General features: G+C 33.7%; 1 protein-coding gene across 5 annotated transcripts in view; it reads right to left on the bottom strand.

Moving 5' to 3' along the window:
• Positions 1–16152, bottom strand: part of VPS54 (VPS54 subunit of GARP complex) — a 111567-nt gene that overhangs the window by 49813 nt on the left and 45602 nt on the right. For all 5 annotated transcript variants that reach the window (XR_007130241.1, XM_047746466.1, XM_047746464.1 and 2 more), the window contains 4 exons: positions 13686–13817; positions 9508–9893; positions 1356–1482; positions 264–371 (listed from right to left, as the gene is read on the bottom strand). Coding sequence is in view for 4 of the 5 variants with exons in the window: in XM_047746466.1 (XP_047602422.1) it covers positions 264–371; positions 1356–1482; positions 9508–9893; positions 13686–13817 (753 nt within the window). In the remaining variant the exon portion in view is untranslated. The remainder of the gene's footprint in view (positions 1–263; positions 372–1355; positions 1483–9507; positions 9894–13685; positions 13818–16152) is intronic.

Genomic DNA, 16152 nt, shown 5'->3' with positions numbered 1-16152 from the left:
ATAGCAACAAAGAAAAACATCAGTAACAATTTACACTCAGAAAAAGTCTTTTCTTTTTTTTAACTTAGAAATATCCTTACAGTGATAATCTTTCAGCTGGTAAGACTATTTTTTCTTCTATTTTTCCATATTTTGAGTTTTTAAATAAATAAGAAAATGTTACTATTATAACTGCATATATTATCACTAGGATCATGTAAAAATAAACAATAAAAGTCTAGACCAAAATACATCAAATAAAAATGTATAATTTGTATAATTACCTGTTTAATGATATTCTTTGCTGTAATAATCATTTCTTCACTATAGATTTCTAAAAAATTAAGCTTTCTTTGTTTTAAAAGTCCAAATACAAGAGATACAAGTCTTTCCTATTAAAATAAAAACATGGAATTTCACAGTTTAAATATAAAATAATCTCACTCAGAAGCAGAAATATGCAACATCAAACGTTTTATTATTTGATCCTTAGACCTCTACCCTGCATATGGTATTTTCTAGAAGCGTAAAAAAACCTTTTCACAGCAATCTTATCATCAGATTACTGGAGTCACTATTTTAAAACAGGTCAATTCTAATGCACTATAGTGATCAGATGCAGCTGGTTTGGGGGTAAAACAATATAAGTACATTTTGGCCTAGTTTCGAACAAGTAGCTAGAAAGTATCCTTCTCAAAACCTGATGACCTATAAATACTCCATGAGTCCTGTGATTTTTTAGTTATTGGTCAAGAAGACTAAAATGATGACGGGACTATCTGTAGGGGATTAACTATGAACACATACAAAAATCTCTTTAATAGGCTGCTATCAGGGCTTCTGGATTCTTTACTAGTTCTTGGCAATAATCAGCATTGAAAAGGCAGCAGAAAAGGGAAGCCTGGATATGTAAGACCTCATTTTAAATCCAATTTCTTTTTTTTTTTTTAATTTTTAAGATTTTATTTATTTATTTAACAGACAGAGATCACAAGTAGCCAGAGAGGCAGGCAGAGAGTGAGGAGGAAGCAGGCTCCCCAAGGGGCAGAGAGCCCAATGCGGGGCTTGATCCCAGGACCCTGAGATCATGACCTGAACCGAAGGCAGAGGCTTTAACCCACTAAGCCAGCCAGGCGCCCCTAAATCCAATATCTAATTAAGGTATAAAATTACCTTATTCTCTAACTTCACAGGATAATGAACAATTATGGTGCTTGCTAAAGTCACATAAAGCGAAGGACTTCACTGAAGTCTCAGCTTGAAACTTAAGATAATTTTGCGGACTATAATTAGAGAAGAATGTGTTCTAAACTAAGATTATTAGGAGTTAACAGTAAACAATATCATCAATTTTATCCAGAGTTCAAAGCACATACCTCTTCTAAAATTTGACAATCATCTTCCAGTGGTCTGTTTAAGTCACTGTGAGAATAAGTAGAAAATTCTGCAATCATCATTTTATCTATCAGTTTTTCTAATTCACAAAGTTGTGATCCCAAATGCCTACAAAGGAAGAGGAAAATGTGACATATATTCATTAAAAACCCAATTCACTCCACCATCAAGGAAACTAGTTGGAAAAACTCTTCTAATTGACAGTATTTGTGCAATAATGTGATATTTGAGTAAAATGGAATCTTTTAACTTAACAAAAATAACTGCGATAGTTTCACATCATCTCCCAAATCCTTTTTTTTTTCTTTACATGTTGAACCTCCAAACACTTAAATGTATCACAGAGAACATGGTTCTAGAAATTTCATGACTGCTTTTTTGTCTGCTTTTCACAGACAAACTATTCAGATATTCTAAAGTCCTTTCCTAATTAACCATTTGTGGAATAGCAATGTCAGTAGCTCCCATTCATTTATTCCACAAATACAAGTGTCTACTATGGCCCTCTTGGGATGGATATAAATACTTGAGGACTATAGGGACAGACTGACTCAATTCAATCTCTGTTATGAACAGTGTGAGTTACTGTGCAATTTCCCTCAGGTCATTATACTGAAAAGTCATCAAGATTAGAAATATAAAACAAGATTAGAAATATAAAAATACTAAGCAACAGTGTGAGTTACTGTGCAATTTCCCTCAGGTCATTATACTGAAAAGTCTTCAAGATTAGAAATATAAAACAAGATTAGAAATATAAAAATACTAAGCAACAGTCTATTCTTGGAACTTTTTCCTCATAAAATATAATATTTCTTTTTAATCTACCTCTAATATTTATAGATCTTAGTAGGACTGGAGTAAGAAGGACTCTAATCAAATGGGCAAAGTTGTGGGGGTGGTAAAGGCAAATACGACTAACAGGATTTGGAACACTTTCCCTAGAGAAAGCATGCAGTATCCAAAGGACAAGAAGGATCCCATGCAGTACCTGCTCTGGAGGGCCCTCGGGATCATTACCTTCATATATGAAGGGATCTTCACCATATAATCTAATAGCTTCATAAAAACAATGGGTAATCTAGTTGGTCCAAAGTAGTTCAAAAATTAAGTAAAATAGGCCAATGAGAAATCTGTTTATACATTATAAAAAATTTTTTAAAGCTCTACTTATGGTGCAATTTTAAAACATGTATATTTAAATGTCTAAATTTAAATTTTATCTTAAATTTAGACATTATTGAATAAAAAGCATTTAAAGATACATATACTCCATTAACTTGAAAAACAAATGTCAGAAACTGTCTTTAGTAAGACCAGATACAGCACATTTTTTTTAAAAAGCATTTTTAAAAAAAAACTTTTTAAACCATATGACCTTTTAGACAGATCCATTGTTCTTATATAAACAGCATATGGTAAGCAATATAGTGATAATTTTGAAAAACATCTGATAAGTGAAATAACAAATTTGCATTTTGCAGTATAAAAATTGTATTTCTTACAGCTAATTAGAACACTAATAAGGTTCTCATAAATGGCACTAACATCTTACAATAAGCTAATTTCTAACATACACACTAGTACAAACTAAAACATTGCCATAACAGAAATTTGGCAATGTCTAGCAAAATTACATAGGCAATTAACCTTTGACCTCGGAATCTCACTTCTCAGCATCTGTATCAAAGACACACTCATAAAAATACAAAAAGAACACACATTACATTGTAGCACTGTTCATAACCCTAAGGGAATAGAAACCACACAAATGTTGAGCAATGGAAGTTAGTTAACTATCCTGTAACAGACACTATATACTTTTAAAAGAACTAAAGAATACCAATTAATATACTATATACTGCTACAGAGCAGTTTTTCAATCTTTTTTTCATTGTTGCCCCCAGAAGTTCTTTTAGATATTTTTATTCCTAATCACCCCATACATATACTTAATATCACAGATAGAGTGTATATCTGTTTATGTACCTTGGCCCTTTGGAGGGCCACAAGCCATTATAACATCCAATTTTTTTCACCCTTCAAGAACCAATTCTTGCCCCCTTGCAGAGACAGCTGCCACTTAGAAGGCAGACTATAAAGTGATCCCCAGGTGTACTGTAAAGATGAAAACAGCAAGGAAGAGAAAAGTAATACAGTATACTAATGCTTATCTAAGAGTAGGGACATAAAGAGAGATGGCTGGATGGATGACGGATAAATGTAAATTAAAACTTTTTAAAATGGTGACCTATAGAGTAGGTAGGAAGGAAGGAACCAGAGAGAAGTTAAATTTCTTTGACCATCCTTTGTTTCAGAAATTTGACTTTGGAACCACATAACTACTTAACATAGTTCTAGCACAACATTATATTTAAAAACTTCAACCCTTAAATATCAAGAGCAAATGAAACAAATGAACTTAACAGTACATCAAGTTAGCAGCAAATGTATATAAAGAAGAATTATTTCAAGTGACTTTAAAACACAGAAATTTATCCACTTATTCCACAAGGATATAGCTTAAGGAAAAGAAGAGAAAGAAATCCTCCATGTTTGTAGAAATAATACTGTTAGTTCTGAGAGCACTCTATGTATATTGTGGGATAAAGCAAATGAGTAATTATGTTTTAATGTCCTTCGGAGCCACAGTTTTCAAAAGCCTGTATACATATATAAGATTAATGAAGTAAAAACTTTATGGTCCTGAATTTAAATTGGAAATACCAATATGAACTCAAATTTTTTCTTTAAAAAGGAAACCTGTTTTCTAGCTCTGTCCACTACAAAGGCCTAGAGATAATGACCAATCCAATACCAAGGAACACAGCTGGTACCCAGACTGTAATTTTTAAATACCATTTCCTACTAAAAGAAACTAGTGCTCCTTAGGAAAATGGTGGATTACAAGTCTGGGACAGAAAAAGAATATGAACATCTAATAATAACACAAAGTAAGAAAACTACCAATCAAAAACTCCTGGAATCATGTAAAATACCACAAAAATGAACTTGAGCCTACAAAAGACAGAATAATCTGAACGCTGACAAAAATAAAAATAGCAAAAAAACTTACTTCAAATATATGTAAATTCATATTTATAAAAATATACCTTTTAAAAATCATCAGTTACCTTTGGAAGATGCTAGATTTTCAATTCGTTAATTTTAAAACTGCCAAATTAAAAAAAGGAATCTAAAACATCATCCTGCCTCTCCTTGTAAGAATTGTCCTTAAGTGTTATCAAATTGTTATGGACAAATATAACTTTATAGAAATATTCCAAATTCATAAATGATTAAGGAAGTATAGAATTAGAATATCATTATTATATGTAACCCATAATGAGTTAATAAATCTAGGCAATGTTCATCAAATGGCTGCTAATATCATAAAAAGAGAGACAAACAGATATATGCCTTTTTTTTGGGATTTGGAATCTGATCTTTTACTTAAATATAAATGCCTAGTGAAATGTTACAATAATATCATCTCTTTTGCTGAGATAAAAGTATTTATCTTTTTTTATTAGTTTCAAAGTAGAATTTAGTGACTCATCAGTTGTATATAACACCGTCTGCTCATTATATCAAGTGCCCTCTTAATGCCCATCACCCAATTAATACCGCCCCCCACCAACCTCCCCTAGATATATGCCTCTTGGCTGAAATACACACTGTGACTTATTAGGTGCTCCTGCCAAAAAGTAAACCTTAAATCTAATCAAGCCTTTAATTCTAACTAGCAGTTTTCAGAAAATATAGGCAAAAGAAAAACGTGCTTAAACATGGAGATGCAGCTGGCAAAATCTAGACTATGAAAAGCTTTGTAAGGTAAATAACTCAATTTCTTTTCTTTAAAGATTTTATTATTTATAAATTTAAATTTAAATTTACAGACAGAGATCACAAGTAGGCAGAGAGGCAGGCAGAGAGAGAAGAAGGGAAGCAGGCTCCCTGCTGAGCAGAGAGCCCGATGCCCAATGCCAATGCCGATGCCCAGCTGGATCCCAGGACCCTGGGATCATGACCTGAGCCGAAGGCAGAGGCTTTAACCCACTGAGCCACCCAGGCGCCCCATAACTCAATTTCTTGAAAGGGAGAAAATGAGAATGAGGAAGTATATATCAAAAGATGTTGATATATATATCAACCAGGAAAAAAAAAAAAAAAGAGAGAAAGAAATATCAATCACAATGTATAGGTATTATTTGGATCCTGATTTCAATAAACACATTAAAAAAAAAAGAAATTTGAGACATGAAAATTTGAACAATGACTAGCTTTTTAAAAATATAAATATAATTTAAAATATCTTTATCTTTCAAATATACATAATGAAATATTTGCCAAAGAAGTAGAATGATGTTTGGATTTGTTTCAAAATAAACTAGGAGTAGGGGGTATAGAAAAGACAAAGCTGGCCATGAGTTGGTAACTCACAGGTGATAACTCAAATTTACCCAGCTTTATATAGTTCTCTTCACGTAATTTCCTGTTTCTGTGCATGTTTGAACTTTCAGTAAGTTTTTTAAAAAGCAGCAACAGAGTAGAATATAAAGCTACACATAACTTTAATGTTGCTTGGTTCTCAGCTGATTATTATGAAGATCTTTGGTTCCGTTTCAACACAGACCAAAGGTTAACACTCAGGTATATGCTACCTTCGGGTATGAATAGTCTTCAACAAATCCCAACAAAGAATTATGGTGGGCAATCTAGATGACAGTATCTTACTGATGTCTGAGCATCAGAATAATAAATAAAGATTTGTCCAAACAAATTCTTAAACAAAATTTCCAGAATTATAATGTTCTACAAGATTCATCTATTTATCTTTTTTAAGTCTTGGTGACTTTGGTAATAGCTGCAATAATAATGGCCTGCACATTATGAACCATATCAAAATTATTTAATAAACAAAAATGTGCTAAGTTTAAAATTACGTATACTAATAATCACATACTGTAATTTAGAGTGATAAAAGAAATCTACTGAAACAACAAGTAACTAAAATACAACATTCTGAAAAAGTATATAGGTTCATATATCTAACTACATAAATTAGGACAGTTCCAATACTTTCTACTTTGATATGTCTCAATGTGTACATTAATTCAGACCTTCTAGTAAGTTGTATGTTCACTACAACAATCTCTGTGCTGCTTTTATCAGAGAAACTTATATATCAATTAACTGTACTATAATACTAGCTTCATCAAATAGCAGCACATCTGCTTTTTGGCTTCATCCCAGAGCATACAATGTGGATGTTTTCTTACTCTACTGTTTTGAAGATCTAAATTATGGAAGATTATACCAGGATCGAAGAATATGTTACTTTTTTATAACTTCCAATAACAAAAATCCCTTAAATGGAATCCCAAGGTGACCTCTGATGAGTGAAACCATGTAATAAGCTGGAACTTATAATTAACTCTGTTTTCCACCTTTTCTCCCCCACCCTCCCAAAAAAAGGAAAAAAAAAGTCTTATTATGACTAGAAAACAAACTAGTTTCATTAATTGTTATCAACTACCATGGTAAGTCCTGGCTCAATGGACATATAACTCAACTGCGAACTTATAACCCAGCTGCCCACAAGTTAACATCTACCGCACTATAAAATCAGCATTGACATACAGAGAGGTTTTTTTGAGATTCCATATATCCTCAATCAAATATATTAAAAAGCATACATAGCTCTCAGGTCAGATGAGAATCTCAACTCTACTGTTTTGTAACTTGCTGTATGACTTGGAGCAAGTTATGTAAGACTTTCTATGCTTCAGTTTCCTTATCTATTAAAATAAGGATAAGACTACTTATCTTATAGAGGTTTTTGGGGGGTGGACAGAGCCAAATAACATATGCAAAATACTTTGCACAGTACATGGTACAGACTACCATTCAAAAAGTGCTCTTAGGTTTTACAGTGGTGGTGGTTGTAGAATAATGGTGGTAGTAAATAGAAAGGAAAAAAAGTTAACAACAATGATGAAAACTGAAAGAGTTTCTACATAAACCTTTATAATAAGAAAGCAAAGAACATTATATCCCTGAATTTCAAAGCAACTGAAGATTCTCTATTTCAAAATCTGCAAGATAAGGTTCAGATATTTGTTAGGCCCACAATAAAACTTCTGTATCAAACTTGCATTTGAATGTCCTTATCTCAACATCACAAGATAATGTGTAATGTAGGTCTCTTGTCTACTTATAAGCATCAGTGATGTTAACTGTGTTCTTAGTTATTAAAATGATTATGCCCAATGCAGGGTTCAATCCCAGGACGCTGGGATCATGACCTGAGCTGAAGGCAGATGCTTCACTGACTGCCCCACCAACCTGCCCCCAATCTTTCATTTATTTCTCAGCACTGTCCTATACAGAGGATAAAAGCACTCTATAGAATGAGCTCCCAATATTTATCAACATTCATGACATTATACAGTGAAAGACCAATGAAAGTGACAAAATTAGTATTTATTTAAAAAAATTCTTCAAGGGTGCCTGGGTGGCTCAGTCAGTTAAGCATTGGACTCTCGGTTTCAGCACAGGTTATGATCTCCGGGTCCTGAGACTGAGCCCCGGGGTCCTGAGACTGAGCCCCATGTAGGGCTCTGCACTCACTGCAGAGTCTGTTTATCCCTCTCCCTCCTCTTCTGCCCCTCAATAAATAAAACCTTTTAAAAAAGTAAAAATAGGGGCGCCTGGGTGGTTCAGGCAGTTAAGCCTCTGTCTTCGGGTTAAATCATGCATGATCTCAGGGTCCTGCTATAGAACCCTGCCTCAGGCTCCCTGCTCAGCTCGGGGTCTGCTTCTCTCCCTCTGTCCCTCTCCCCCGACCACCACATGTGTTCTCTCTCAAAGAAAATATTTTTTTAAAAAATAAAAGTAATAAATAAAAATACATTCCATTCAGACATTCAAAAAAACAGAAATATTTACAATTTCAGAGGTAAAAGGGAAACTAAAAATCTAGACATCCAAGTCTAGATTAAACTCCTCCCCTGAAGTTACAGCTCCCTAACAATCTATACATTCGTCATCATATAGTATTGCACTGTAGGATGACAACCCAGTCATTTCTGTCTCCTTCATTCTGTCAAATAAATCGTGAAAACACTCTCTGCTCTGTTCATGGCAATATTCCCAATAATCTGCCTGGTGTCTGACATGTAAAGGTAATCAGTAACCATGTCTTGAATGAATGAATGAACCAATCATTTATGTCATTAAATTTGGGCCACCTTTTAAAAAATTCATTCTAAATATTCCAATTACCTATCCTTAGTCAGTAAGAATTTATAACTCAGTTAAATTTATTTTGAAGCTAACTTTTCCAGACTGTATTAAGTATCTATTAAGTTACAGAATACATCTTCCATACAACTTCTTTATAGTCACTTAGTAGTATAAGGTTTGGATGGGTTTTCCAGCAGAGGGACTTCTACAAGGACACTGCAAGCCTGCTTAACTGAATGAAATTTTGATGGCCTGTATCTGGTTTATCTACAAATTAAACATTTTGACATCATCTCACATGAAATAACTAAAATCATAAGGTTAAAAATATTTTCAAAATGTAAGAATGCAGGAAAAACTGGGTCTCTTCCATCACCATATGGAATTTTTTGCAGTGATCAACACTGATAGTTAGAAATTAATTTTAATAATTAGCAAATAATTATATTATATATAAATATGTAACTGCATTATTAAATAACTACTTAATAATTATCAAATTAAAAACCTATTCAAGAACTTTTAAAATGAACTTAATTTTAGATATTCCTTCCTGCACCTTGATCTTCTAACTTGACACAAAACTATTTCAACATTTTCACATTGTTATTTTCAAAGTTATGACTGGCCTTTCATTAGTACCACCTATCAAAAATATAATTTTGTTTCTCCATTCAAATGTTTCTGTAAATACTGGTGCTTACAGCGTTTGTTTCACTAAGACTAAAATATCACAATGATAACACTACTAAACAGATAAATCTGGAAGAAGAAATATTCATGTAACTTACATACATTCACACTTCCTCAGCTAACATTACACACTAAAATTTATCCTTTCAGAACTGCTAACATTATCTCTAAACCCTTACTTAAAGGACGTACCGGAAGCTGTGAATGCCCTGAAGCTCCTGCTGTAGAACCTCCTGTGTTGTTGCTATTAAGTCCAAAGCTCCAACAAACTCAGAAGTGGATAACAACACCTGCACTGTAGGCTGAGTCTGGTGTACAGTGGCCATTAACTTGAGTTTATTGTACACTTTAACACAATTGTTTCTGGTAAGTGCCAGTCTTAAAATGTGTAGTGATCCTTCACACATTACTTTATCAATCTGTGCAATCTTATCTCGAAGCATCTTTACAGCCTGGGAAGTTTTCTTGAGGTAGTCCTGCAATTCGTGTTGAGAGGTCATTGCATGAAAAAATGCTTCAGAACGTAGAGAGATCTGGTGAGCAATGTTTACTTCCACAATATCCAGATAATGGCTCAGCTTAAGAAAGAAGAAAAAAAATCACGGAGTATTATAAGATTACCTTCTTTGACTATCCAAATACTTTCTGAAAATGATACAATTTAAAATTTTATTTTAAAATCCTATTGCCTGAACAATTTTAAATCCTATCGTATGAACTATTTGATTATGGGATTCTTGATATTGGGCATAATAAAATGGAAGGGAGATGAAAGGTAACAACCCAAAGATTAATAAATGTAAGACAAAAGAGTAGAAGTAGCCAATTTACCTTCTTTCTCTGCTCCTACTACTGCCATCCAAACACCAACTACTTTCTAGAAAGTAAGAGTACCCCACAGTCATCTGAGATTATAATGTAGTTTCAGAAGTTCTCAGATCCGAGACAGAATGATCTCCTTAACCCCCACACCATCACACATCACTCATCTGATTAGAAGTTTATTATAGTTACCATTTATTGACTCCTTCCTTCTATGTACCAGGCAGTCGTATTTTATATACATAATTTTTTAGTTTTAGTAATCTTAGAATACAGGTATTAGTATTCTTATTTTACAGATGAGGAAACAGACTCAGAGACATTAAATAATTTGAATAAGATCATACGGCTAGTAAGTAGAAAAACTAAAATTTGAACCTAAGCCTGTCTGACTCAAAAACTGAAGCTCTTTCTACCATACCACTCTGCCTCAAAAGAATCTGACAGATTCATGATCCAGTCACAAATTATGGAAAATACTAGAATTCACTGGGACTTTTTTTCAAGGCTGCTTATTTTGCATTTCAAAAATTATTCTTTAACCAATTTGTAAAACTCAGTATATATTTGTAAATACACACACACACACATATATATTTGTAAAATTCCAATATATTGGAAATTTATTTCCAATATATTTTCCCCTTAAAAGCTTGACATATGCCTTAAAAGAGTTCATATATATTTTATTTGTAACACAAGCAAGATTAATTCCTAGAGCAACATATATTAAAATGCTTTCTAATTTCAAATATGGACTTCTAAAGCTTGAGTTGCCTTTTCTTCCTTTCTAATTGCATATGCCTTTTTTGGCTACATTATCTTTCCATTTCTCTCCCACTTTTTAACTTTTAGATTCTTCAACCTATAGCTCAAACTTTGGGCATTATCTCTCAACATCTCAGGAGAATTCAGTGTTAAAGGGTTAATGCACTTTCAACATTTAGGACTCATAAGATTAGAAGATAGTATTTGGTCACTAAGACTATTTTCTTCAAACCATGCAGGATAACACATATCTTCAACAAGGCTCCTTCAGTAATCTATTATAATATACAACAGGTTACAAACAAGAATTTTTTCCATGGTTTAAATCTCTTGAGATTATACCCTTTTGGTATTGTCCTTTTCATCTTCAACATGGCTTGTTCACTTATTTACCCAAAAAGCAATATGGGGACAAAGGTACTTGGGTACCTTGTAAGCTAAAGTGGACTCAATTTTCAGAATAGGAAATTTGAGAATGTAACTCCTTCAGGACACTGCTATTGAAAATATGGTTTATATGCTGCTGCCAGTCTGTTAACTATTTAACAGGTCCATGATAAAATAAGGTATTTGCTGGAAAGTAAATCAACTATATCACTAAGCCCACTGCATTGTTTTTTCATAGAAAGACCTTCTTAATAAAGGAAGTAGTGCAATGATTTACATTCTAGTGCAAGCTCCTTATTTCATCATAGACCAGGGCTTTGGGTAGCACTAGAGTGGGATACAAATTAACTAATCCTCTTTGTAGCATCCCCTCTCTTTAAAAATCACAAGATAAAAACAGCTGTTTATCAATCATATAGTGAGTATGAAAGTGTTCTCTTGGAATTATTTCTTCCATTCCTTTTCTAAGAGAGTAGAATAAGGACCCAGAATGTAAACATAACAAACCTGATTCTGCAACTTAACGAAAAACCAAATTCCAATCCTTTAATTAAACATTTACCATGAAAAAACTTTCATTTGAACTTCAAAAATTTCTACAAGTTATCAATATTCCATTGATCCATTCTTTTCAAAAGCATAATATTTTCCGGGCGCCTGGGTGGCTTAGTGGGTTAAAGCCTCTCCCTTCGGCTCAGGTCATGATCTCAGGTCCTGGGATCAAGCCCTGCATCGGGCTCTCTGCTCAGCAAGGAGCCTGCTTCCCCCTCTCTTTCTGCCTGCCTCTCTGCCTGCTTGTGATCTCTGTCAAATAAATAAATAAAATCTTTAAAAAAAAAAAAAGCACAATATTTTCATAATTCATTTCCTAGAACAATTTTTAGTCTTCCTAAAAGTATTAGGAAAGATTAGTATTGAGGATCTTTTTTTAAAGATTTCACTTACTTATTTGACAGAGAGAGAGATCACAAGTAGGCAGAGAGGCAAGGCGGTGGGGCGGTGGGGGTGAGGGGAGCAGGATCCCCACCGAACAGAGGCCAGTGCGGTGCTCGATCTCAGGACCCTGAGATCAGGACCTGAGCCGAAAGCAGAGCCGAAAGCAGAGCCGAAAGCCGAAAGCCCAACCCACTGAGCCACCCAGGTGCCCCTGGGATGAGATTTTTATTGGCTTTTGTTGTTTTTTTCTTTTAAGGTATTATTTTAACAGGGTATATATTGGAATGTGAAAAAGCAATCTGCAAGTAGATCTGTGCCCCTAAACCCATAATTTTCATCAGATTTATGAATTTGTTCTTACTCAAGGAAAACCTTTATAGATAAAAATGTTGCCGAAGGAAAAATTACTTCATTTTTATTTTCAACTATGGAAAAGGAATAGTCAATGATTCTTTCCCTACATTTCTTCTCCTCTTCTCCCCAAACTAGTTTTTCTTCAGTTACTAGACCTCATTTCTTAAATAGTCTTCCTGAGACAAGTTTTCAGACTGCCAAGAGATGTCACTAGCATGAAACAAAATGCTTTCTTCTCAGTTTAAAACCAGTTTTAGAAAAGCTCTAAACTGCTGAGAAAGAACAGGAATAAAAAATCTTTACTTCCTATTCTAGTTTTAAAAGATTCTTGATATGTGAGTTAAGGTATGTTTAAAACTCTGTAACACATTAACTTCTCAACATACTACAAAATATTGTAAAAGTTCTTAAAAACTGCTGACTAATAACATGCAAAGGTTAGGCTTTGCAAAGCTAAAAATACAGCGTTGTATTTTTAATGCAATTTTTTAAAGATTATTTATTTATTTGACAGATAGAGATCACAAATAGGCAGAGAGGCAGGCAGAGAGGAAGGGAAGCAGGCCCCCTGAGGCTGAGCAGAGAGCCTGATGCAGGGCTTAATCCCAGGACCCCAGGACTCTGGGATCACAACCTGAGCCGAAGGCAGAGGCTTTAACCCACTGAGCCACCCAGGCCCCCTTTAATGCAATTTTTAATACAATACTATATATTTCAACTACCATATTTTTGCTCCAAAATAATCATCCCTACAATGTGGAAATAAGGAAAAATGGTACCACAGCAAAAGTTGATTTTCCATAGTTCAAATCATAGAGAATATAAAATTAGCCAATATATTGTTTGGGATAACTGAAATTCCATCGACTGCTATTTTAGATTAAGAAGCACTCCAACAATTAGCTTCTTTTTCACCAGCACAACTTGTTTTCCACTGAATCAAATGCTCTTATTTTATCAGTTAGATCTGAAGGCAGTAACAAAAAATATGAAAAAATTAAAAGAAATAGCCCTTAATAAATAACTAAATCAGAAACCACACAAAAGGTACCACTTAACCAGAATAAAGTTTTCTACACGGAAAAAAGTAAAAATGAAATTACCTTTTCTTGTAGCAACTTTGAGGAAGCTGCATCACGATTTCCTTTTCCACCAGCAGTATTAAAATGAGACCATGGTAAAACTGAATTAAAAGTTAAGGAATCGTCCAAGGCAAAATCTGGTTTCATAAAAATCTATTAAAAAATGTATTTTCCTCATTAGATAAACATTTTTTAATATCCATTATCCCTTCAAACATCATAAGACCATTAAAGATGATTAACTTAGATCTGAAGCATATACAGCAAAAGTAATACATTGATTTATACAAAAATCTGTATAAAAAATGTATAGCGTTTCATCAAGCTAAAAATACTCATGAAAAATAGAAAAATGTATTTTGTCTTTACCAATGGAGGCAATCATTCCATTACCATGTAATCAAATTCACTAATGCAGTCCCACCAGGCACATACCAAAGGGAGATATCCTACTTATACCAAAATTTCTGTATTATTTCCCACTGAAGTAGTTTTTTAAAAATGCCAAGTATCAAGTTCTCTATATTTATTTTTCTACTTTCTCCTGCTTAAAATGCTTTCAAAATTAGTTTCGTAGATTAGACATATACTGAAGTTTAAAACCAAAACAAATTCAATTTTATGAAAAGATCGTTCTTTTTCCTTTACATACCATATCCATCTGGGCACTAAGTCCTACGCATTATATTTTCTATATAACACTTGAATGCTCTCTCTCTTCTACGTCTATAGCATTTTATTAATGCAGCTCTTCATCATCTCTGGATTACAGTAAATGGCTATTTACTCATGTCCTTCCTCAATCTATCCCCTATACTGCTGTCAGATATACTTTTAAAATGCAAGTATCACTGAATTAACTTCTCTGTTTAAATCTCTCAATGGAGTCCCATGATCTAAGAACCAAACTCTTTAGAAGGGCATCAAAGGCACTTCATTTTTTTTTAAAGATTTTATTTATTTATTTGACAGAGAGAGCACAAGCAGGCAGAGAGGCAGGCAAAGGTAGAGGAGAAGCAGGCTCTCCAGCTGAGCAGAGAGTCCGATGCAGGGCTCGATCCTAGAACCCCGGGACCATGACCTGAGCCAAAGGCAGACACTCAACCGAGTGAGCCACCCAGGTGCCCCAAAGGCCCTTCATTTTCTTTGAACTCCATCATCAATTTGTATTTTGCCACTCCCACTATTTACAAGTTACATTCTAACAATACTCAACTTCCATACCCTCTTGTGCTTAACTATCTTTGTACATGCTTTCTGCCTAGAATGCCTTCCTATTTTCCTGGAGAACACAACCAAATCAAAAGGGCAAACGTTATCTCTGTATGAACACTTACCCCATCTCTGAACACATGAGTCACTCCATCTCTGAACATAAGTATGTATACCACATATATTTATGTATCTCATACTTCACAAAAATTATTTATTAAATATATGTATCACCTCCTAGAGATCATACATCCCTATAAGACTGGATTTATAGCTAATTAATCTTTGTATCTCCAGTACCTAGCATAAGGCCTGAAACATGGTTTAACTTACTTAATTTCTATGCTCTATTTTATTAGAGTTACTGATCCATTTTACCTATATCCAAAAATTAGTATAAAGTGATAGGGAAAATCTAACTAGGGACATGAGTGTATTTCTTAGTCCCTGCTTTAGTATAATTAAAAGTACTGATTAATTCAATAAATATTTACTGATGATGTAACCTGTATGCTAGGCACTAAGGTGGAAACAAAGATAAATTATTATATAGGTCCTAATCCCAAGGACTTTTAGTCCAATGGATGTGGTAAAATATACACATAAATATCTTACAAGAAGAGTGACAAATGCCTTTAAAAGGAAGGCACAGGTCTATATAAAATACTAGGAAATGCAGCAAAGGGGCCAATTATCTTCAGCTGGGAAGAGATGTATTCATGTAAAGTTGCCATTTAAGTAAGAGAATATAAAGAAAGGATTAGATATGGGGAGTTGAGGGAAAAGTCTTCCAGACTAAAGTAACAATGCAAGTAAAGAACAGAGCCAGCAAAATAGTTAAACTGAAGTAAAGAATGTGTAAAGATTAGTAAGCAAAAGTTGAGTGTGACTATGATGGAAATGAATAATCAAGGGTCTTAAATGATAGAGTTTGAATTTTATTTTTGTAGGAATCAAACAACTTTAAAAATGACTACCTTTTTGCTTCTGTCTGTTGTCTTCTCTGTGTCATCTCACTTTAGAGAGCAGTTATCATAGACCTCTTTGAGAATCTAATTAATGCAATGGACTCTTTCCCCAGAGCAGAACGGGGGAAGAAAACATCTATTACACATCTCTTTAAAATTTTCACACAAAGGACATATCTCTTAATAATTTGAAGGGGTAGTAACATCAATAAAGTTCTTTTTCAGAATGGAGAGACTTAAACATATTTGTAGATTTCAGTAATAAAGAAGAAATTGATGATGGCCAAAGAAAGAAAAGTGATACACAA

Source organism: Lutra lutra, chromosome 9 (assembly GCF_902655055.1).
Source record: "Lutra lutra chromosome 9, mLutLut1.2, whole genome shotgun sequence".
In the NCBI taxonomy this organism is placed as follows: Eukaryota; Metazoa; Chordata; class Mammalia; order Carnivora; family Mustelidae; genus Lutra; species Lutra lutra.
This window is presented reverse-complemented; position numbering and strand designations above follow the sequence as displayed.